This window comes from Podarcis raffonei, chromosome 6 (genome assembly GCF_027172205.1).
Source record: "Podarcis raffonei isolate rPodRaf1 chromosome 6, rPodRaf1.pri, whole genome shotgun sequence".
Taxonomy (NCBI): Eukaryota; Metazoa; Chordata; class Lepidosauria; order Squamata; family Lacertidae; genus Podarcis; species Podarcis raffonei.
The window spans coordinates 73,703,971-73,727,655 of record NC_070607.1 but is presented as its reverse complement, the minus strand read 5'-3'; the positions used below and the strand labels follow the sequence as shown (position 1 = coordinate 73,727,655).

Genomic DNA, 23,685 nt, shown 5'->3' with positions numbered 1-23,685 from the left:
TGTCTGCCACTCAAAACAATTGCTTCATGTTCCTTCGTGATCACACCAGTCTAGTTTCGTCTGATATTGTCTCTATCTCTTAAGCTTCTGTTCACAATTGCAATGCCTAGAAGAGAACTGAGGAACCTCCCCACCCCAAGTCAAATTCAATCCAAGTGGGAGTGGATGCCCATCGACCCAAAGTGGGTGTGGGAGAAACACCCAAAATGGATGTGCAGAAAACACACATACATCCCATTCTCTCTCTCTCTCTGCTGACACACAGACACCCTGAAGGGATTGGGCCATGGAGGAAGCTTCCGTCATTGATAGATTCCTTTGTTTAGCCTCTGTGTGCCAAAAAAATGGCTTCCTTTTCTCATTGTTTGGAGAAAATAAATAGCAGTGGATGGGATATGATGGGAGAAATCAGGTGGTCTAGATCTGGTGTGTGGGCTGAAGGGTCAGAGAAAGTGGCATAATGCATCCTGAGCTAGAAGCCAAATTATATAATGTGTGGAGCTGATACTTAGCTGTAATGTCTTTTGCAGAGGCCTCTAATAAAAGAGATAAAAATTAGCAGTAGATTCAGGATAGAAAAAAGGACATAATTCAAATACGAAAGTCAGTGAAAGTCATGCTGTCTTCTATAGTCTAGAATACAGTAAGATACCATCCTACTTAATACATAATAAAATAATAATAATACTTACTGAAACTTTCTGATGCATCCTAGTTTCCAAACTAGGGGTTGGAACATGGTTCTTGTAGAGTTGTACTGTCAGACAACAGAGAGGAATGCAATTACTAGTTGCCGCAATGGCTACTATAGTTCTTCACAATACTTCGTGAACTTCCAAATCCACGTAGTCCAAAAAAGGCTGAACTAACATGAAAGTCCAAATATCCATGAAAGTAGTTACTCAGAGGAGTCAACCCCCGCCCTACTGATTTATAATAGGCTTCTTTATACATTACTCTTTTCAGAAGGATACGGTGGAAACTTGATTTCGCTAAAACACGAGTGAGTTAAGAGGTGGGACTTGTGGATTTCATTATCATCTTCCTTACCTTCTCCTACCAATCATTCAAGCATTTTTGGAAATAGGGAACTTTCTCAATCAGTTGGTGGTATGTTCTGACACTCTGCTTTTCAAAGCAAGATTAAAAAAACAAATAATCGTCATGCATGTTCAGTGATTTGCAAAAGCCTTTGAATGCCAGCCGTAGTTGGTTTCCACAGCATAGCTACTGTCATATTATTAAGCAGATCTGGCCATTCAGTAATTCCAAAACACCAAACGTATTCTCTCTTTTGCAGTGAGCAAAAATTCAGTTGGCAGATACAGAAGCTCCAATTCTTTTGTTTAGAGTTTATGGTAGAGAAATCGTTAACTTCTGTTTATTTAGGTCAATCAACTGGGCATCATTTGACAATCAAAAGCAGCGGGGGCACATGTATATATAAAATGTATCAAAGCATTCTTCGGTTGCTGGGTCTTTAGGCAATCGCTTTGATGCAAATCATTACTTTTCCAATAATTACTCTTAATTTGAATTAATTACAAAAAAACCTTGATTTTCTATTACTTTGTGATGATTTCCCCACTTCCCCAGTGGATTGGTAATCCTGTTTAATTTTCAAGCTTCTGGTATTTTCCCACAAGAATAAGTAAAAGCTGTTTGAAACATGTTTCTTTCATAAGTATTTAGTCACAGGCAGAAACACTGCAATATCACCAAGTTGAAACAATAGTCAGAATAACATCTAGTCCAAGTTGGAATTTACTTTTTATAGATTTTTTTTACACTGTCAGGATCTCTTTTGTACTTCATACTGGAGTCTCATGTGTGCTAAAGTGCTCACACAGGATCTGCACTCTGTTTTGAGACAGTAACACTGGATATTGTTTGCTAAATATTCTTCCAGTGATGAGAAATTATCTACCACAGTGGTTCCCTAACTCTCCCCACCCCACACAGAGTACTTGAAAATTGCTGAGGGTCTTTGCAGACTATTTAATGATTTTTCTGGCTGTTGTAGCAATTATAACATACAGCGATAAATTTACAGGCACAGGTTGCGCCCCGGAAGACTGTTTGCGTTCTGAAATGTTCAAAAACTGAAAACTGAAATCTCAATACAGAAGCCGCATTTCCATTTTGACTTCCGAGGCACGTTCGAAAACCAAAGGATTTCCTTCTGGGTTTACAATGTCCAAGTTCCAAAATGTTCGTCAACGGAGACATTTGAAAACCAAGGTACCACTGTATATCCATGCAGCAAGTAATGACCACAAAATTATGGCTGTCAGAAGATCATTCCAGAGGCTCTTTGCATCGCAATGTTTCCAAATCATGGCTTTTGCCATTAAAACAGTAAATTTTAGAATAGGATTAAAAAAGAATCATTTTTTAATGCAGCGGCGAGACAAGCTTTGTTCCTGGCTACAACTCAGGGGTAGCCTATTCCATTTCCAATTGCCCCCTCCTGCCCCACTTCCGCCACCGCTGTGCCCCGCTGCTCGTTGAACTTTGTGGGACCCAGAATGCTCCTCAAAGTTTTGCCAGTTGGCTCGCCTCCTGCCCTGCTTGGGGGAGGAGCGTAGACAATTGACAGCTGGATAACAAGGACACCCCAGCTCCCACTGAACTCAACAGGAGTTGGGGCGCTCCTCAATCTGTTACCACTTGCTTAGCTTCTCTGCTGGGGGGGGGGCGCAGGGAAGACGAGCAGCAATGCTTTGTTCCCAGAATGCCTCCCTCTATGGCAGAAGCAGTGGAGGTGGGGTGTGTGTGGAGCACATCTGCTGCCTGAGGGAGGCACTTCACCCCAAGTCATGGGCAGGCTGCCTCTGCTACAACTCATGGTCAGCAAAGGGAGAGCTTAGCTACTAGTCCCAGTTCAGAAGCCATAGAATGGTAGAATCGGAAGGGACCACAAGAGTCATCTAGTCCAACCCTCTGGAATACAAGCATCTTTTGCCCGACGTGGGGCTCAAACCCATGACCCTGATATTACGAGTCTCATACTCTACTGGGCTGAGCTATCCTTGCTTAAGCAAACTTTGGCTTAGATCAGCACAGCATGACAGTAAAAAGGACCAGAGAGGAGCAAAACCAGCTCCTTTCTGGAGCCCATTTCTATGGTCTTGCTAAGCCACCATTTGGCTTGTTGTGTTGTGCAAACCAGCATCGTGTGTATGTGTGTAGAGGGAACGGAAGGCAACTTACACACAAAAGATGGTGCAGAATATTTGGAGAATATTCTTCAAAGTGGCCATCTTTTTGGATGAGTTGTATTTTTTTAAAAAAAGTCTGATTTTACATGCTCTGCAGTTTTACACAGGTCGGCAAATGCTACGGCAGCACAGTACCCCTGTGGAGAGAAGCACAAGTGTGGGAACAGCTTGCGCAGTGTCCCATGAGCAGAGCTATGAAGCTTGTATTGAACTTAGCACTTGTTCTTCCTGTTACTAAGCGGAATAGGAACACTACAAAGAGACAGGAAAGCTACTCCTCAGAGAAAGTGTGCTTTATGACAAATGCGTTAATGACAAGGAAAATAATTTCTTCTTCAGCAGGGAAATTGTCCAAATGTCTCCCTCTCTGACTTTCCAATTTTCCTTTGCTACTAAAGCCTAATGAGGTATAAGTTTTAAGGAACTGCCAGATCCTATCAAGATCAGTTCAGTTCCGAGACTCTCAGCGTGAGAAGCTTAAGCCTGCATCCTCGGCAATTAACCTTGCTCACCTTCACACCACTCACAATTTTTAAAATGCTTGGCTTCCTCTGTGGACTACTCACCAAGGTACAACTCTTCCCAGATTTACTTACCGTATTTTTCGCTCCATTGGACGCACCTGACTATAGGGCGCATCTAGTTTTTAGAGGAGGAAAACAAGGAAAAAATATTCTGAATCAAATGTTGTATAAACTACTGTATTTAATAAACAACTGGTATATCAGAATCACATTACAGCCATGTAAAGTGAACAGCAGTCAACAATGGCATTAAGAACCATCATCACTGTCATTAACAAATGAAGAGAGACTTTAAGGTTTGAGTACTCTTCTAGTCTTCTGTGAACCCCAAGAACTCATCACTGCTAAAGTCAGAATTTATGAAGCTCAGTTGCTCACAGTCACTGACATCACTTTCTTCGCTATCTTCATGTAAAATACCATCTTCGTATCCATCCAAAGCATTGCTAATGCCACATTTTTTCCTCTCAATCCTCTTCCTCCCCTCTCTCAGCGAACAGCCTGCCAGCTGCTCGCAAACATTCCCTTTACTTGAATTACAGTCAAGAAACAGCCAAGCAGAGCTTCTCAGTGGCAGGCTTGGGAGGCTTTCCTTTTCCCCACTTTTTTCTCCCCCCCCCCAAGCAGAACAGTCCCCTTTTCCAGCCTCCTCCTCTCCATCCCTTTCACCCAAACTCCTCAGGTGATGTCTACAATTTCTCCCCTTCACTGCTCCCTCTCCTTTGCCCTCTACCATGACTCTCCACTCACAGCAACCTATGGTACCTCATCTCCCTTCACCCAGCTTCTTGGTCCCCCTCCTCTCTGTCCTCTTCCTCCCCTTTCTCAGTGAACAGCCTGCCCGCTGCTCCAAACCTTGAGGGGAAGGGCAGGCTGCTGGCAGAGCAGCACCCCCCACCCCCATTCAGCAGCCCAGGAGTGTGGGGCATGGCGCACAGCCTGCCCACTGCTCCAAACCTTGAGGGGAAGGGCAGGCTGCTGGCAGAGCAGCACCCCCCCAACCCCATTCAGCAGCCCTGGAGCGTGGGGCATGGGCGCACAGCCCTCCCCTTGCTCCAAAGCTTCCCGGGGCTGCAGAGGGAAGCTGAGGCTGCTGGCAGATGAGCGCGGTTCTCCCCCCCCCGCCCCCATTCAGCAGCCCAGGAGTGCGGGGGATGGGCTGTAAGCCCTCCCGTTCCTCCAAAGCTTCCCGGGGCTGCAGAGGGAAGCCAAGGCTGCCGGCAGATGAGCGCGGCTCCCCCCCCCGCCCCCATTCAGCAGCCCAGGAGTGCGGGGCATGGGCACACAGCCCTCCCGTTCCTCCAAAGCTTCCCGGGGCTGCAGGGGGAAGCCAAGGCTGCCGGCAGGGGAGCGCGGTTCCACCACCACTACCAAAGACCAGTCCAAGAGTGTGCCGCACACTGGCAATTTGGCTCCAGGGACCACACATTCGCTCCATAGGACGCACAGACATTTCCCCTTACTTTTTAAGAGTAAAAAAGTGCGTCCAATGGTGCGAAAAATACGGTACTTACTTATTTAACAAACCCTTGCGCTGCAGCACTTTTGCAGCCCATGGTATGGACAGCGACTGAGCACCTGCGGGGCAGTGAACAAATACCTCAGGTTAAGAACTTAATTCATTCTGGAGGTCCGTTCTTAACCTGAAACTGTTCTTAACCTGAAACCTGAGCCAGTGTGGAGTAGTGGTTAAGAGTGATAGACTCGCAATCTGGGGAACCGGGTCACACTTCTTTGAAGTCTCTCAGCCCCACTCACCTCACAGAGTGTTTGTTGTGGGGGAGGAAGGGAAAGGAGAATGTTAGCCACTTTGAGACTCCTTCGGGTAATGATAAAGCGGGATATCAAATCCAAACTCCTTCTTCTTAACCTGAGGTACCACTTTAGCTAATGGGGCCTCCTGCCGCCACCGCGCCAATTTCTGTTAAGAACTTAAATTCATTCTGGAGGTCCGTTCTTAACTTGAAACTGTTCTTAACCTGAGGTACCACCTAAGGTAATGGGGCCTCCTGCTGCTGCTGCGCGGCCGCCACGCGATTTCTGTTCTCATCCTGAGGTAAAGTTCTTAACCCAAGGTACTATTTCTGGGTTAGCGGAGTCTGCAACCTGAAGCGTCTATAACCTGAGGCATCTGTAACCCAAGGTACCACTGTAGTACTCTCTCTTCTTCAGTGTTTACTTATTTAATAGATTTGTATCCTGCCTTTCACGATATATCTCAAAGCCACCTGCAGGAAAAATAAGACAAAAGATACAATATACAAAATCAAAAGCACCCATTAAAACACCAGAAAATAGCAAGCAGTGGGGCAGGGTTCATGGTGCGAAGGCCTCCTGAAATAAAACCGTTTTTAACTGGCATCTGAAAGTCAGCCTGATTTCTTACAGGATGCTGCCTGCCTGGTTTCTATTGGGAGGGAGTTCCATAGGACTGGATCCAGCACAGTGAAAGCACATCACTTCATTTGCATGAGTCTTGCTTCTGAGAGTCAGTGTGGTGTAGTGGTTATGAGCGGTGGACTCGTAATCCGGTGAACCGGGTTTGATTCCTTGATCCTCCACATGCAGCTGCTGGGTGACCTTGGGCTAGTCACACTTCTCTGAAGTCTCTCAGCCCCACTCACCTCACAGAATGTTTGTTGTGGGGGAGGAAGGGAAAGGAGAATGTTAGCTGCTTTGAGACTCCTTTGGGTAGTGATAAAGCAGGATATCAGATCCAAACTCTTCCATGGAGGACCACTAATGAGGCTCCCCTCACCCCCAATGATCTCAGTACACTGGCCATAATAAGCCGCTAACTAGGAGAACCTCCCAGAAAAGTTTGGCGGGGGGTGGGGGGAGAAGAGAGATGACGGCCAATGGTTTCATAGTGCCGAAATGAAAACAAGCGAACACCTCATTCAGGTTTTCTTTTTCTTATTGGGCAATTTCTTGTTTTCCATCTCTAAATCAAAGAGTTCTGGAGAAGGGAGCCCCTCAGTCTCATCTGGCAGCTTGGAGGAGGATTTTCCACCTCATTAGTAAAAGGGCAAAAAGCTGAATTCCCCCCAGGGGGAAGGATTAAAAAGCATATATTCATATTCAGCTACACTTTCATTCTTTTAGTGCCTGGCTAATTGTGATTTGGTTTGATTGCATTAAAAACAAGCAAGGCTGCTTTTTATAGGAACTCTTGATAGGATAGTTTTTTCTCAGTTTAAGCATTCCTATAAAATTACCTTTGCAGATAAAATCACTCATATTCGGAAGGAGCTAGACACCACCGTGGGAGCAGGGCTGCGGCGGGAGAGTGCTAGAGCCCTGTCTGGTCAAGTTGCATGGAATCAATTTCAATCCGTTACCCCCGAGGATGTGGACAGGCTGCTTGGACGCGTGAAACCAACCACCTGTCTCCTTGATCCTTGCCCATCCTGGCTAATAAAAGCAAGTCGGGAAGGGCTGGGCGATGGGCTCTGCGGGGTGGTGAATGCTTCCCTCTGTGAGGGAACATTCCCAGATCCGCTGAAAGAGGCGGTCATTAAACCACTTCATAAAAAACCATCTTTAGACCCAGCCAGTATGGCCAACTATCGCCCAGTCTCAAATCTTCCATTCTTGGGCAAGGTGATTGAGCGCGTGGTTGCTGAACAACTCCAGGCACGCCTGGAGGATGCGGACCATTTGGATCCCTTCCAATCGCGGTTCAGGCCTCATCATGGGACTCAAACTGCCTTGGTCGCACTGGTTGATTATCTCCGGCGAGCTAGGGACAAAGGTGAGAGTTGTTTCCTAGTTCTGCTGGATCTCTCAGTGGCCTTTGATACAATCAACCATAACATCCTTCTGGACCGTCTAGAGGGGTTGGGAGCTGGAGGCACTGTTATACAGTAGTTTCGCTCCTTCCTCCTGGGCCATGTTCAGAAAGTGGTGGTGGGGGATGAGTGTTCAGACCCCTGGGCCCTCACTTGTGGGGTGCCTCAGGGTTCCGTCCTCTCCCCCATGCTTTTTAACATCTATATGAAGCTGCTGGGAGAGATCATCAGGGGGTTTGGGCTGGGTGTCCATCAATATGCAGATGATACCCAGCTCTTCCTCTCTTTCAAATCAGAACCAGTGAAGGCAGTGAAGGTCCTGTGTGAGTGCCTGGAGGCGGTTGGAGGATGGATGGCGGCTAATGGATTGAAGTTGAATCCTGACAAGACAGAAGTACTGTTTTTGGGGGACAGGGGGCGGGCTGGTGTGGAGGACTTCCTGGTCCTGAATACGGTATCTGTGCCCCTGAAGGACCAGGTGCACAGCCTGGGAGTCATTTTGGACTCACAGCTGTCCATGGAGGCGCAGGGCAATTCTGTATCCAGGGCAGCTGTCTACCAACTCCACCTGGTACGCAGGCTGAGACCCTACCTGCCCGCAGACTGTCTCGCCAGAGTGGTACATGCTCTAGTTATCTCCCGCTTGGACTACTGCAATGCGCCCTACGTGGGGCTACCTTTGAAGGTGACTCGGAAACTACAACTAAACCAGAATGCGGCAGCTAGACTGGTGACTGGGGACGGCCACCGAGACCACATAACACCAGTCTTGAAAGACCTACATTGGCTCCCAGTACGTTTCCGAGCACAATTCAAAGTGCTGGTGCTGACCTTTAAAGCCCTAAACGGCCTCGGCCCAGTATACCTGAAGGAGCGTCTCCACCCCCATCGTTCTGCCCGGACGCTGAGGTCCAGGGCCGAGGGCCTTCTGGCGGTTCTCTCATTGCAAGAAGCAAAGCTACAGGGAACCAGGCAGAGGGCCTTCTCGGTAGTGGCGCCCGCCCTGTGGAACGCCCTCCTATCAGATGTCAAAACGATAAACAACTACCTGACATTCAGAAGACATCTTAAGGCAGCACTGTTCAGGGAAGTTTTTAATGTATGATATTTTAGTGTTTTTGGTTTCTATGGAAGCCGCCCAGAGTGGCTGGGGAAACCCAGCCAGATGGGCGGGGTACAAATCAATTATTGTTGTTGTTGTTGTTGTTGTTGTTGTTGTTGTTGTTGTTACATGGTCAGTAGGTCTTTCTTACCTGGCCTAAATTTTCAGTTCAAGGAAATGGGCGCAGGAAAGGATGACACATAAATTAGAAGTTGTGTCTTTTTGTCCCTATTTATGTAAATAATTTCTACCCTGCCTTCCCTACACTGAAGTGTATAAAACCATACTGCAGATACATCACAAATACCTGACATGGTTTTAGGGCATGTAAAATGAATCTGGTTTTAGAACATAGCTCTTGTCAACTTCATTCTGACAGACAAAATCTACTCTACCTGTTCCTAGTTAATTTTGAATAGGTTGAATTTCTGTGGTTCTCAAACTGTACATGGCTAGTCAGGCTATACTTTTAGGAAATTATTGCTGGGTGGGAAGTGTATAGGTATTAATTTTGAAAAATAGAAAAATAGGGCTGGGAAATTGCACAGGCTATTTCCTTCTTTCTCTTGCATTGAAACAGCTTCTTTTCAATCTTTCTTGGCGAGTAGAAACTCAATCTAGGACAGCTTGACAGTGTAACTTGTGAAGGCACTTATACAAACAGCAATCAGAGTCATTGTTTCGTACAGACAATGACAGGAAATGATCACACCTTCCACTTTTGTGCTTTTTTTCTCTCACTCTGCCATCTTGGGGCAAGCTCAGCAGTTAACTATAGGAGTAGATAGAATTATTCTTTTCAGCCAGCAAGGCTCCTTGATTGGCTAAATCATCTTTTTTCTTGCAAATACCCATTGAGGATGCCCCCTACAAGGGAGATTCAGATTTTTCATTTTCTCTCTGTACGTCTGGAAGAAGAGAGCTTTGTGAATCCCAATGAAATCAGTCTGGATACTAGCCAATGTGGTGCAGTGATTACAGGGGCAGCCCACCCGATTTAGCTGCTTGAAGTGAAACAGGAAAGTGCCACCGCCCATGGCTGCTGCTGCTGCTGCCTCCCCTGCCCCTAACCAAAGCCAGAGTTGCACAACTTACCAGGTTGCATGGCTGCAGTGACAAGCTTCTGGCAGTGGAACACTGGGTGAACTTGGGTGAGTCACTGCCTCTCAAACTTATCTACCGTACAGGATTGTTGTGGGGATGAAGTGAGGAGGGGGAGAACCTTGAGCCCATGGGAAGGGGGATATTATGCACATCTCCACACCAAGACAAAAGTGCACCAGGAAGATCTTGGGCATCACGTGGCAGGACAGAGTCTCAAACAAAGATGGGCTTTTCCAAGCTGACATTTCCAGCATGTTTGCCCTCCTGTCTCAGTGATGTCTAGGCTTTGGTCATATCCACAGAATGGAAGATAGCAGGATCCCCAAGGATGTGCTCTATGGGGAGCTGGCTTCGGGACCATTGGCAGAACAACTCTGTGTTACAAAGAGTCCGCAGATGGGATGTGGATAGACAGATAATTTATTACAGTCGAAGACCAACTCACACAACACACTAAAAACAGCGTTCATAAAGATGAAATATACAGATTGCAGTAATAGCTCATGAGTTAAAATTGAGATATATACATGAACCCGTACAACTGAGATTTGGGCTACCATAAAAATTGACCCTGAGGTGCCCCAAAGGGCAACTTCAGCATTTCCCTAGTAAGTTATTTTATTCTAGAGGATGATCTGTGCCTACAAATCTGGGCGCAGAATCTGGCTACCAGTCAGGTCGTCTTGTGATCTTTGCCTAAGAGGAGAGAATTAAGTTTAGACTTGTCTGAAAGATAATCGAGCCTCTTCAGCAAAGGATCAATGGTGTCTCTATGACTCTCAGCATAAAAAAATCTAAAAAATATGTGTTTGGGGCTTCCTATTTCCCCTGATGGGGAGGCGCAAAGTCTCTGTGTGTGGGGGACTCTTCTATAGGAGCCTTCCAGAACCGGTGAGAGCAAGGCTGAGCTTCTAGCAAGAGTGAAAGCCCTTCTTGCATTTCTGGATGTGAGGAAATAGAGATATGTTGCTGGAGTGGCTATGTATCTCCCTAAATGGGATGTGAAGACTGGCAACATTAACCCCACTGTATGGGAATCCCTTGCAGGTGACTGCTGTTTCTGGAGACTATCATTCAGGTCGTGTATCCACAGCAGGAACAAGAGGAGAGAAGGCAGGAGCACAGGGAGAAGAAACAACATGGTGCATCTGTAAAAGTAAAACCAGATGCCTTCATCTTCCCCAGCTGCAAAAAACTTGTCTCTCCCGTATCAGTCTTTGCAGCCACAGCAGGCACTAACTCTTCAGTGGTTGGCACACTCTTCCATTGTCTCTTGAGATAGATGGATACTAACAACAACATTTGAAAGCAATAGTGTGAGACACATTCCTGTGGTGGTTGGGGGCTAGGGAAAAAAGTGGGCTTTCCCAGAGGCAAAACAGGGAGAACAGTAAACTCAATGAAATCCTAGGTACAGGATGATGATCAGCAGCTTGCTATAAAAAGGTAAACAGACACATCTATCGCTGTCTGGTTGAAGAGGAAAGTTTTTTCCTGGCACCTAAAGGTGTATAATGAAGACACCAGGTGAACCTCCCTTGAGAGAGCATTCCACAAATGGGGAGCCACTGCAGAAAAGGCCCGTTCTCTTGTCGTCACCCTCTGGACCTCTCATGGAGGAGGCACACAAAGAAGGGCCTCAGAGGATGATCTCACAGTCCAGGTAGGTTCATATGGGGAGAGGTGGTCCTTGTGGTTTTGCAGTCCTGAGCTGTTTACAGCTTTAGATGTCAAAAACAGCACTTTGAATTGGGTCCAGAAACTAATTGACAGCCGGTGTAGAACTCTGCCGTGCTCCCTGGTGGGCACTATGATCTGTATGCAAGATCACTGGTATGTTCAGCTGTTTCAGATTATCTTCTTCTAATGAATTTTAACTTCATGCTTAGCTTTATGAAAAACCCAAAACCGGGCTTGATAGAGAAATCCCTGAGCAGCAAATAAATAATCCAAGATTTAGCTGTTAAGTTTGATCTGGCTCTGCCTGCTAATGTTGCTCCACATAGGGCATTGTGTGATGGCTACACAGATAAGTTTTATATGCCAGTTAGCTCAAATTGCATTTCATGTCACATCACATGAGGAAGTAGCAAAAACTGACAGGAATGTGGAAGCACTGAAGACTAGGAGGGTGGGAAGTGTGGTATTCTCCTAAGACCAAACTCCCTTGTCAAAGACAAAGGCTGAAATCAAAGAAAACACTTCCTTCCCAAAGCACCATGAACTCTAAATCTAGTTACGGTTTCACTTTGAGATAGAAATGAGTTAGCAGCACTCTGCAAGCAACTTGGCAGGAACATGTCAAATTCCTGGAAAAACAGACTCTGGGCAAAACAGGCTACCTTAATTCTTTTTCTTTTATATTTTGAAAATGGAAAGTAATCTTGATACAGGGAGCTTTTGTTAAGAAGCAAGATTATGAGGGCTTATTTGTTTGCTACGTGGAACAAGGAAATCAAGATTGCAGCTGATGTATTTACATTGGAAGCTGTTTACAGAATTGTATTGCTGGTTTTATCAAATGCATCAGGGTTCGAGGCAGGTACTGAGCCCCATGATAATGACTTTGGTTTACAAGGCCTTAATACTTAGAACAGAAGGCCAAAGTTTTGCCGTCACTAAGCAGTTCATACCCAGTGGTGCTGTGAAGGCTAGGCTGCAGGTCTAAAGTCCAGGCCCTGCAACTCTGAAGGTCCCCAAACAATGACAGAGAAGAAGTGGTTGGAGAAGCAGCAGCACCATGCAAGTAAGTGAAGCATCCCACAAGCAGCTAAGACTGTAGCAGAACACATTTCCTCAGGATGAAAGTGTCAGTGAGCTCAGCCAAGCACATTCCACATTTTGAGCTAGTGAGCCAATGAGGGCACCAGAGCAATGTAAGGGTGTGTCAACCCCACTTTCCAGCATTCTCACTAAGCCTGTGCCCCTAATCCTGTGGAACACCCTCCCACCAGATGTCGTCAAGGAGATGAGTAACTATATAATTACATAGCCTTTAGAAGACATCTGAAGGCAGCTCTATACAGGGAATCTTTCTTTTTTTTAATGTGTAGTATTTTATTATATTTTTATATATGTTGGAAGCCACCCAGAGTGACTGGGGCAACCCAGTCATGTGAGTGGGGTACAAATATGATGATGATGCAACAACTATGCTTCAATCCTAGGGCAGGACATAGAGAAGCAGCAAAAAAAAAGAGGGGGGGGGTAATTCAGTTCTAGGCTGTATCAACAGAACTATAGTGTCCAGGTCAAGAGAAGTAATAGCACTGCTCTATTCTGCCTTGGACAGATCCCACATGGAGTACTATGTCCTGTTCTGAGCACCACAGTTTAAGGATATTGACAAGCTGGAGTGTGTGAAGAAGAGAAGGGTGGCCAAGATGATAATGGCCTTATGAGGAATGGTTAAGAGTGTTGAGTATGTTAAGCCTGGAGAAGACAAGACTTAGAGGTGACATGATAACCTTCGTCCAATATCTGATGGGCTGTCACAGTGCAGCTGTCACACAAGCAGTAGAATGTAATTCCATGGATGAGCACCGACCAACATATTTGCAACTGCATTCTGGGCCAACTTGACGCTTCGGAAGAATCTGTAAAGGAAGTTCCCTGTAAAGCACATTGTAGGAATCCAACCTGAATGTAGCTAAGGTGTGTGTCATAGCAACCTTTTATCTCTGACATTCTTCCCCATAGGAAGAATGCTTTCATTTGTGATAGACGATCTCATGCTTGGGAAAGCAGGCAGCTCTTCTTCTTCTTCTTCTTCTTTTGGTACAATGCAGTCATAGGATTTATGCCTCGATCAAGGTCATTAATGTCAGGAGAGATTTACTTCTTTTTGCCAAAGGTGAGCCCAGCTGAACTGTCACCAGTCTACTTTTTGAAGAGCGGCAGGCAGAGACAACTTAGTTGACCTGCCTCAAATAGGGACTAGTGATACCACCAAATTAGACATTAATGAGCCCACAACAACAAAAATTCTAAGCTTGTAGTATTGATATATATTCAAAGGAGACCCCTTTCATTCCATCTCTTTCTCAGAATTTAACTTGAGATTATTTCGAGTGTGTGTGCTGATTTTGTGCCCATACAGTGTGCATTCATCTGCTATGCACACTGGCAGCCACAGTTGGCACATGCTCAGATTGCTTTAACCCCTTACACTCAATTAAACTGTGTTTGATTGCTGAGATTTACTCAAGCTTTTTGCCAAATTGGAAAGGCAATTTGCAATACTACACCTTTGCTCCAAGTAATCAAATTTTGCAGAGAATTTCTAAAGTTTGAAAAGGTAGGTATGCCTCCCCCGCAAGGGTGTGCAGCATGTAAATGGGAAGTTTAAAGCAATTCACAAGTCCAGCAGTTTATAAAAAAAATGAAGAGCATTGTCTCATGGATGCACCATCTTCCTTTACCGTAAGCCCTGCAATTCCCAAATGGCAGTGTGAGTTGTATCCAATTAAGAACTTTGAAAAGTAGTCAACTTCAGGGGCAGATCTTCTATGAAACTCATGAAGCTTCAGCTTCAGGGCCTCTCATCCCAGAGAGGCCCCAGATGTGACTTCAGTCCACAATGCTTAAGAATTTTGGGTTTAGTAGACCCAATCCGAGTTGCATTGATTTGAGTCAAATTGATTATTTTTTTAAAATATATATTTCAACAATCCCCAAGTTTGAGAGTCAGTAGCACAGACATTGTAACCGTGCGGTGATCTGTCATGGAACAACCCCATTGAAGAAGATAACAGTGGTTACCCAGGCTTTGTTGCTGGTTGTGAAAGGGGCCCCATAACAATTCAAGCTTCAGGGCCCCCAGAATGTAAGTACGCCACTAGTCAACTTATACGTGCTGCTCTCCGATCGTTCTGATGGCTGTTGTTATTATGTTTATCACTGTTATAATTTATTTATTTACTACCTTCTAAATAACCAAGGCAATATACACTTAAGATAATTTTGAAAAAAACAGATAAAAACACAAAACCAGCAAATACATTTAAAACCATACTAAGTAGACACTGGTGGTTCATAAAACCCCATTTATCCAGTTGGAAAAACCTGTTGGAGTAAAACTGTAGGCCTCTTATGCCCTTAAACTGGGTTAATTTTCATTTAAGATGAATGCATGGCAGCTGTAAGAAGTGTGTTCTGCTGCCACCACATGTTGACTGAGAGCAGGGAGAAGAAAATGTCCTACGAGGGGAGGTTGTATGTCCGTGAGAGGGAGACTGGCATTTGTATCTTCTGGGACCTCAACCATGAACTCAGCCCTCTCTCCCTCCACTGCCCATCAGGTTTGCCAAAAAGTTTATAATACTAGTTAATTAAACAGGAATTGTGAAGTGTGTGTTAAATGATTCCTCTATTTTGAAATGTGTATTTTATATTGAAAGCTACTCTAGATGTTGAAATGTATATTGATGCATTTTATTGTTTTAAATTTCCTTGATGGGTTTAAAAATTCACATAAATAAATGGCAACCCTTTATTTCAGAGTATCAATTTATTGTAGAGTAATTGCAGAGTATCGATGAACAATATGGATGACCCTTGTTTCATAGTGTCTTGAAACGCAACAGACTAGAGATGGGAGCTCAGCCATTATCTTTCATTTTATAAATTTTGATCTAGTGACCCTAATTACCCCAACACTGGACTACTTAACACAGCTATAATGGGCAAATAATTGTTAACTGATCCACAAAAACAGCAATAATCAAGGCTTCAAAAAAGAGAAATGCTTTAAAAAACCAGTCATTTAATTAGCAAAAGGGGGGAAACAGTCAGGAAATACAGTCCGCTGCCTTTATTTTAATCTTGCGGGGTTCATCAGTGCTATCCACATAATGAAGGATTATGCATGGATCTACAGGTGTGCTTGAAAAGCATTTATCATTCAATATTCACATTTGTCTCGAAGAAACTGAGTCAATGGTAGTTTCTAGATGGGCGTTTGTTGTGGAATCAGCATTCCTTGTACATCCAAGCTTATCACAGCATCCATGCACCATTGTTGACTTGTCAGATCATAAAAAAACAAATTCAGACTCGACCTTTATGTGGAAAATGTAATAAGTTGGGGGGAAATTGCCAGTGACCTGTTTCTGATATCTGAACAACAATGCTAAGTCCAGTCTGGAAGGACCCAATACTTAATGCTAGGTGAGATGTAAACTGTACAAACTGCCAATGGAATGAATGAGTGTGCTGTTGTTTCTTGTTTGTTTGTTTTTGTTTCTTAACCTTAAATGCTTTAGCAATTGAGCTCACTTCTGTAGCAGCCACCCGATAATCCCTAGTTTATTCTCTCAACTGGTCTGCTCCAGCTATGTGTACAAGGCTGTGACAAGCCTCAACATATAAATAGCTCTGTTTCCAGGGTTTTGGCTCCCAGAAGAAGTAAAGAATTGGTTTCTTTGTTCTGTTTTTTTTTTTAAGCCAAGAAGAGATGCATTCCCCAGAGGACCAGAGTTCAGATGTTGGCAAGGTCACAAATGCAGTGATTTCTTAAGTCTCCCCTTTCCCTGCTCCTCACTTGTCAGTGTCACAAGACCATTTGGATTTTGTGGCATGAATAAACATTTGCAGCTTCTAGACTCAATATAGCATTGGAATTAGGACAGAAGGGTTAGCTAGGCTGTGTCCTGGGATGGGAAGTACACATAATTGATTGCAACCTATATAGGGGAGGGCAATGTGATGAGGCTTATATTGGAGTTACCATAATAATTTGCATGCATTATAGTGGTGATTAGGTGTAACCTGCACCAGAAATAGCCAATTTCAATGTCAACAAATAACCACTTAGAACAAAGCATATTGTTTAAGCAAAGCTGTACATACATACTCTGGGGAAAACATAATTATTCTGCATCTAAGATTATTCACTATCTTTCCCCGTCTCCTCCCCACTTTGTTTGTCTCCCCCCCCCCCCCACCATTTGACAAAAACTGGAGCTCTAATTTAGCCTGGCCTGGAGCTGTCCAAGGTACCATGGGAGCCCAGCCTGACTTCTGTACAGCTAAGGCCATTGCTCAAAACTGAACAGTGGTTCTCTTGCCGGTGGCAGTCTGTGGAAAACCCTCTAAATGGGATGTTTTGTGTTGGGGTGCAATCCCAGCAGGGTGCCATTGCAGCTGCCAGCCCGCCTATGCCGGGTGCCCTGCCCCCGCAGGCGGCACGCCCCATCCCCAGTACGTGCGCCCTGCCCCTGTGGGTGGTGTGCCAGCCCCACCCCCACCTGCTCTCCGTCCCCCAGTGCCAGAGCATGAAGCTCCGCCACTGGGTGCAAGTGGCTTTAGATTTGCAGGATCCAAAGTCCCATGGAAACTCCGAGAAACTTGATCCCAAGGCTACTTAGCTGTGCCTGCTTGGAGCTGACAAGAAAAGCAGAAATCAATCCCTGCCTTCTGACCTGGCCAGTCCCTGCCTTCAGGTATGACGGTGAATTTGCTGCTTCATTCAGCTTCTCCCTGGATGGGTTTTGTATTGCTCTATTACTTCTCCTCTTTGATCATACTTGCAGTCAGGCTGATAAAAGGGTAGGCTTTCTATCACTGCATGTGACTATGCACTCAACATGGTAGCTACTGCATTGGTGGATGTTTGGAGCATGTTCATTCATTGCTAAAATTGACCTAAACTTTTTAAAATGGGCACTGTGCAATTCATTGTGTCTCCCCACATGTTGTGTCCTAAGGGCAGGGCATATATCATGGAAGTGTAACCTTTACAAATGCAAGTCTGACGGTTAGAAAAACAAACACCTTCAGTCATTTGGGAGGAGGAAAAAAACGCATAGAAAATTCTGGTTTGAAAAAAACCTATAATCAAAATACAAATTATTGGGGGCCCACAGGATGATTTACTGGGATCAAATCACACAATATTTGCCAACTATGGGGTAGAGTATAGTGGACCATGTATGATACACTGCAACTACAGAAATAGAGGGAGTGTTGCACTCTTGCCTAGGTAATGCACTGACACCAGTGAGATGTTCCCAAGCAGCTATTTAAGAAATAGCTGGAAAAAAGTGATCCAGTTTAGGACTGTCTCAAAAAGCAATCTGCCCCCACCCCCTGCCAAGTATACACAGATTAGACTCAGAATTGGTGAGCATACTTCACTTCAGGAGATGAGGATCAAGTCAGTTCATATTGGACTCCTCAGTGATCAAATTCTCTGCCACCCCTCATTTGGCAACCACTGGAATTGGATATTAGAGAGGACTCAAGAACCTAAGCATCTGTTTTTTAATACCTTCATTTCTCTTGCAAAAATCTTGCGGCAGGGGATTAATTTTGTCATGGGAAGTAAAATCCCATATGTATTTTTATTAGCACTGTTGCTTGCAGGACAAGGAATGAGTGTTTATTTTATACATCAGCTTGTAAAATGCCATGGCACTTTTTCTGAGCCATGTCCAATAGGCAAAGCATGGAATGCAAAGCCAGGCACTTTTAGATGCCATTGAATTCAATGGGAGATGGTTAAGCCTTTGCATAACGCCTTCATTGATATCAACAGGATGCAAAGCTGCTCACCTTTAACTGGAATAAATATAAGAAGCCACTTTACACTAAGTCAGAACATCGGCCCATCTAGCTCAGCACTTTCTACACTGAACAACAGCTACTCTCCAGGATTCAGGCAAGGAACATACGCAGAGATGCCAGTAACTGAGCCTGGGACCTTCTGCATGGAAAGCGGGAGCTCTACCTCTAAGCTTCCCATGGGCCACTTAGTGTATTTGTTGCCTGCAGAAATCTCTACATAACAATATGTTTGGCATTGATCAATCGGTAGCACATTTCCTGATTAAATCCATTTGCTTTAGATAATAGAATCAGCCACATTTTGCAACCTTTCCCCATTCTCATGCCACCCAGGTGCATTATTTAACATTTCATACTTTCATATTCAAAGGATTTTGTTTAGCTGTTTGTTTGGCATGCAATATGTTCCTCCTAATATAAAATAGTGGTTTCTTCCCCCCGCCCCAAGACTTTCTTATAACCTGTGAATTTGATTTTTGTGAAGCCCTTCATAAAAATTTGAAGATGTGTGTATATTAACATACATTGATTTATTCACAGTGTTATATTATATATAAGCGAGGATCCTGTAATATCAAGAAGGGTTAAGGGAGCAGTAGAGCGTGGTATATTTTATTGACAGTTCCACCGAAATTGAGCCACCTTTATATTGAATTTGGAACACAGAAAAGAAATTAGCTGGTAAATAAGTCATGAGGTTTACCACTGAATATGTGTGTACATCTGCACGGTGGCCATTGATAAGTATAATGGAACTTGGACAGAATTTCAAAAGGTGTGCTTTAAGCTTGTAGCTCTCCAAAGGGGTGTTAGTAGCTGCAGCAACATATTTATTCATGAATATTTGCTTGGGTTTGTACTAAAGTGCCTGCTTTCTGAGGTGTATAGCAACTCTGAAAGCCAAGGACACTGATCAGAAGAGGAGGAGGAAGAATCAAGGAGAATTGAATAAGTGGTCTCTGGCTTGCAGCCGATGCTTTCTCAAATATAGAAAAGCACTGAAATGCATAGCAAAGGTTTATTAAACATTTCACTGTTTTGTATTTGAGAAGCACTACCTGTAAGCCAGAAGCCATTTAGCCCTGACGAAACGTAATGAAGTTAGGGTTCTTTCATATCTTCTTCTTCTTCTTCTTCTTCTTCTTCTTCTTCTTCTTCTTCTTCTTCTTCTTCTTCTTCCTCCTCCTCCTCCTCTTCTTCTTCTTCTTCTTCTTCTTCTTCTTCTTCTTCTTCTTCTTCTTCTTCTGCGATCACTCGTAGCTGAGTAAGATTGTCTTTCATAAACATGGTTTTAAGTGTCTGTGGTGGCCAATTCTGGATCCACATGTCCTTCCACAGTGGAGACCTAGGTTTCCGGATGGGAGTTGATCACAGTGAAGGTTTTCCAAGCATGCCTTCCTCTTAGCACGTTTCTCCCTTTCGTCCTGAGTTCGAACATCTTTGAGTCCCATGACACCTTTGTTAAAGGCTATTCTCTAATTGGAGCGCTCGCAGGCTAGTGTTTTCCAGTTGTTTGTGTTTATGCTACATTACCGTCATCAAGACCCAGCACTGTGTGGCCAATGTCCTATGTGAAACATCAGCTATGAAAAGTAGCTGCAAAGGTAGGAAGATACCCACCCCATTGTTGCCAGCTCATTTGAATTGGGGAGCTTCCTCAGGTTTGGTTAGAGAAGCTTAGGGATTGCTCATCTTCCTTGGTCCTAAAAGCTTTCCTATGCCATACCTGTGTCAGTAGCTCAGAGGCTGCCTAATTCCCCATATACGTACAAACCAGCTAGTGTATGAGCTGTGGTTGCTACTGGAATGGGGGGGGGGAATCAAATAAGACGCTTTGAGGGGTGATTGCAAAGGTGCAAGGATCTTGCTTTACACAGTCTCAGTCAGATGTGAACTTTTTAGATAAACAACTTTCAATCCATATATCAAAGCACTATGAAGTGGAACATTTGTAATCTAATTAAGATTGATAGCGAGATCGCATGTTACCAGACCAAACTGGTCTTGGATATCTATGAGACGGGTAAATTTAGCAAAAAGCTTTGGGTCAGTCTTGAGATTTATTGATAAATAGCACCATTTTCTGATGTTTCCCATTAACCTGCTAATATGTTGCAAATCACTACCAAAAAGCAACAATAAAAAAATGCCCTGTGACATTTACTACAGCATGTACAAACAGTGTAATTATGATCTGATGAGAAGAGCCGCCGGGTGCCAAGTTATCTAACTTAGGACAGTTGCATTCGTATCACATCTGCTGTATAGATTTTTCCAGGCATTCTAATTGAAAGTTAGATCTTTATGGGAATAGGAAAGGGAATTAGTAAAACATTACAAAATTACACAAGGCCTCTGATTTTCTCTTTCCTTCATTTCAGATTACATACAAGGCTGTTGGGTCCCTAGATCCCACCGCTGACCTGTCTAACCAAAGAGGGAAGGTCTTCAAACTAAGGAATGAAACGCATCATCTCTTTGTAGGGCTGTATCCAGGGACTACTTACTCATTCACCATCAAAGCCAGCACAGTGAAGGGCTTTGGACCCCCCATCACCACAAGGATTGCAACTAAAATTTCAGGTACTATACTGCGAAGAAAAGAGAGATTTCAGTTTTCACAGGGGTATAGCCAGTGGGGTAGTCCTCTAGAAACTCAAAGCTCGGGTGTTGTATTCAACTGGGGATAATCTTGGGAAAATACAGGCTTTTAAGCCAATGTTGGTTATACTCAGAGTAGACCCACTGAAATGATTGACATTACTCACTTAGGTCCATTAATTTCAGTGGGTCTACTCTGAGCGCAAGTTGGATGCAACACTCAGTTTCTTTATATCTGCTCTAGCAGTGAAACTAGTGGTACAACAAACCATCTAGCACTGTCAAGGCTAACAAAGGACTAGTCTCAAAGGGAGCTCTTCAGCATTTGTGAAATGTGGTTTTTTCTCCCCCCAGTCAAGCACTGCTTCCTGGATCCATTTACCATAAGCCAGGGATTGCTCTTGAAAAGATGCAAAGCATACACTCTATCACTGAGCTTTGTGCAATCTCAGTTTTCACCTGCGGAAGCTCCTAGTGGTAAATGTCTTTGAGATTTATGACTAAATTATACTAGTAGATGAAAAATGTTTGCATTTTCACCCAGCGAGGTGGCATGGTAATACTACCTCCCTAAACATTGGATATTATGAATTATAAGTGATTGCCATATAGAACTCATTGTGCAAAATCTTTTGCCCATCCCCAGCCACTTTCTGCTTAATACCTTTTGTGATTGGGGCTCATGGGTGCTTTTCTTTTGGGGTATGAATAAGAGCATGAATATTTCTTCCTGGCTACTAAGAAGGCTTAATCCTGGTTGTGGTCTGTGTAAAGTTCTGTTAATATCACTCCAAGCTGTGTTTAATACCATAGGTGGTTTGCTAAACATATCGGGAATGGAGCCTTGTGGGTTCCCATTACATGGATCCCATACAGTAAGGGATGCAACTCTGCAGTGTGTTTAAAAGTCCAGCAAGTTTTAATTGTAGAACTACAAATTCCCTTAATTGCATCACTCTACTACTACAGTTTTACATTTATTGTACAAATATGTATGTGGATGGGGGGGAGAGATGGGTTTAAGAGATGGGTGAGTAGATCAGCCCCTAAGTTCTCCACAGATTGGCAGCCATAATCTGTCGGTGGGTGGACCACTCAGTGGCATCTCTCAGAGTTTCCCTCCAAAGAACCCAACATGGTGTTTCGATTCTCCCCAGTTCATCAAGCTGTTTGGGAATGTAGTACAGGAATTTACAGAATGGCAACATGCTGGAGCCATTTGTTGGATAAAAGGCTCTGGCAAGAGATCAGCTGCAAGTCAAGATCTGAAATTGCAGGGAGAGCAGAATAATAAATAATTTTCTTCTGCATCCCTTAAAAGCATTATATAGGAAGCTGAGCAGAATTCAAGCAAAGAATTGCTTGGTTCCGAACCCCTTTCATTCACGGATGGGACCAACATCCAAGAGAGGAACCCGCTGGGGAAAGGGGGGAAGGCAATTTCTGTCTAACCCTGCAAAACTCAATGCTGTTTTAGAGAGTCCCTCAGCTATTTAGAACAGATTTGTAGGGGGCACAACAAGGGACTTAGTGGGAAGGGAGACTTGGCAGATGTAGATATGAGTGTTCTGTGAGTAGCAATCTGTTTGGGGGAGACTTCTCACAGTGGGAGCCAGCGGCCAATCGGGTGCCTGGGTGGCATGTGTGCCAGCTGCCCGTGGGGCGGGGCAAGCCGGGGCAGGATGCTCTGTGGGGCCTCTGAGGAGTCTGCCTGCCTCCTCCCACTCAGCCGCCCAACAGCTGAGAGGGAGGCAGTGGGCGGACCGTTTGATGCAGCGCGGAGTCTGCAGGCGCCCAGGAGAGGCACGTGGCTTGGACACGCTACAGGCCCCGCGGTCAGTGCCGCCCGGCATTTTGTCACCCCCCCCCTTAGTGGTGACACCCAGGGCGGACCACCCCTACCGCACCCTCCTTCCTTCACCCCTGGTAGGGGCAAACTTGGGATCCCAGTCATTTTCCCTTGGAACTTTAAACATATCCAAAGCTATACTAAGGTGTCCTACAGTACTAAGGTTGACGTCAAGAGTGGCTAAGAATAGCTTAATGTCCAGCTCTTTCTAATTGCTTTAAAATAGTAATCAAGTGCCCAGGTCATTGCCATCCAAGAATTAAAATTACAGTGTTGATTCTCAAATGTCAATGTACCGTGACTAGCTTCAAATCTCATGACATGAAAGAGATCATATTTAACCCATGGATCTCCCCTCTACTCCACAGCACCATCAATGCCTGAATATGATGCAGACTCTCCTCTGAATGAAACAGAGACAACCATCACAGTCTTGCTGAAACCTGCACAATCTCGTGGGGCACCTGTCAGGTAACATGCTCTTCTCTTCTCAGCTCTCTCTTCTCCCTTCTTTTACAAACATACAACAATACATGCTTTTTTATATTAAAACATGGCTTATTTTAATTCCACATTTTAGTTTTCAGTGTGGCTAACAAGAATTGCAACGATATTTTTTTTTTTGAAAAAAATGGAAACAACAACAAAAAACACTTATAAAAAAAGCAAAGAAGCAGAGTAAAGCAGTGGCTAAAGAAAGCAAAGGCAAAAGAAAGCAAAGGTAGTCCATGAAAAGCTTGGAAGAATAATGTAGCAAATGTCCTTCAGGAGAGGTTAGACAAGCTAAGGGCAGTTCTGTTTCTTCTGGACTTCCTGGACATTGTGTTTCAGAAGATGGAAAATTCTGTTTTGGAGGCATTTCTTTAGCTCTGAGTAAAAGTTTGTGCCCAGTTTGTGGACAAAAACCTGACTCCCCACCACCACCAAA

The 23,685-nt window shown here is 44.3% G+C and overlaps 1 protein-coding gene across 11 annotated transcripts in view; it reads left to right on the top strand.

Moving 5' to 3' along the window:
• Positions 1-23,685, top strand: part of PTPRT (protein tyrosine phosphatase receptor type T) — a 603,119-nt gene that overhangs the window by 446,560 nt on the left and 132,874 nt on the right. For all 11 annotated transcript variants that reach the window (XM_053394030.1, XM_053394036.1, XM_053394029.1 and 8 more), the window contains exons 10-11: positions 20,689-20,890; positions 23,126-23,228. In XM_053394030.1, the coding sequence (XP_053250005.1) occupies positions 20,689-20,890; positions 23,126-23,228 (305 nt within the window). The remainder of the gene's footprint in view (positions 1-20,688; positions 20,891-23,125; positions 23,229-23,685) is intronic.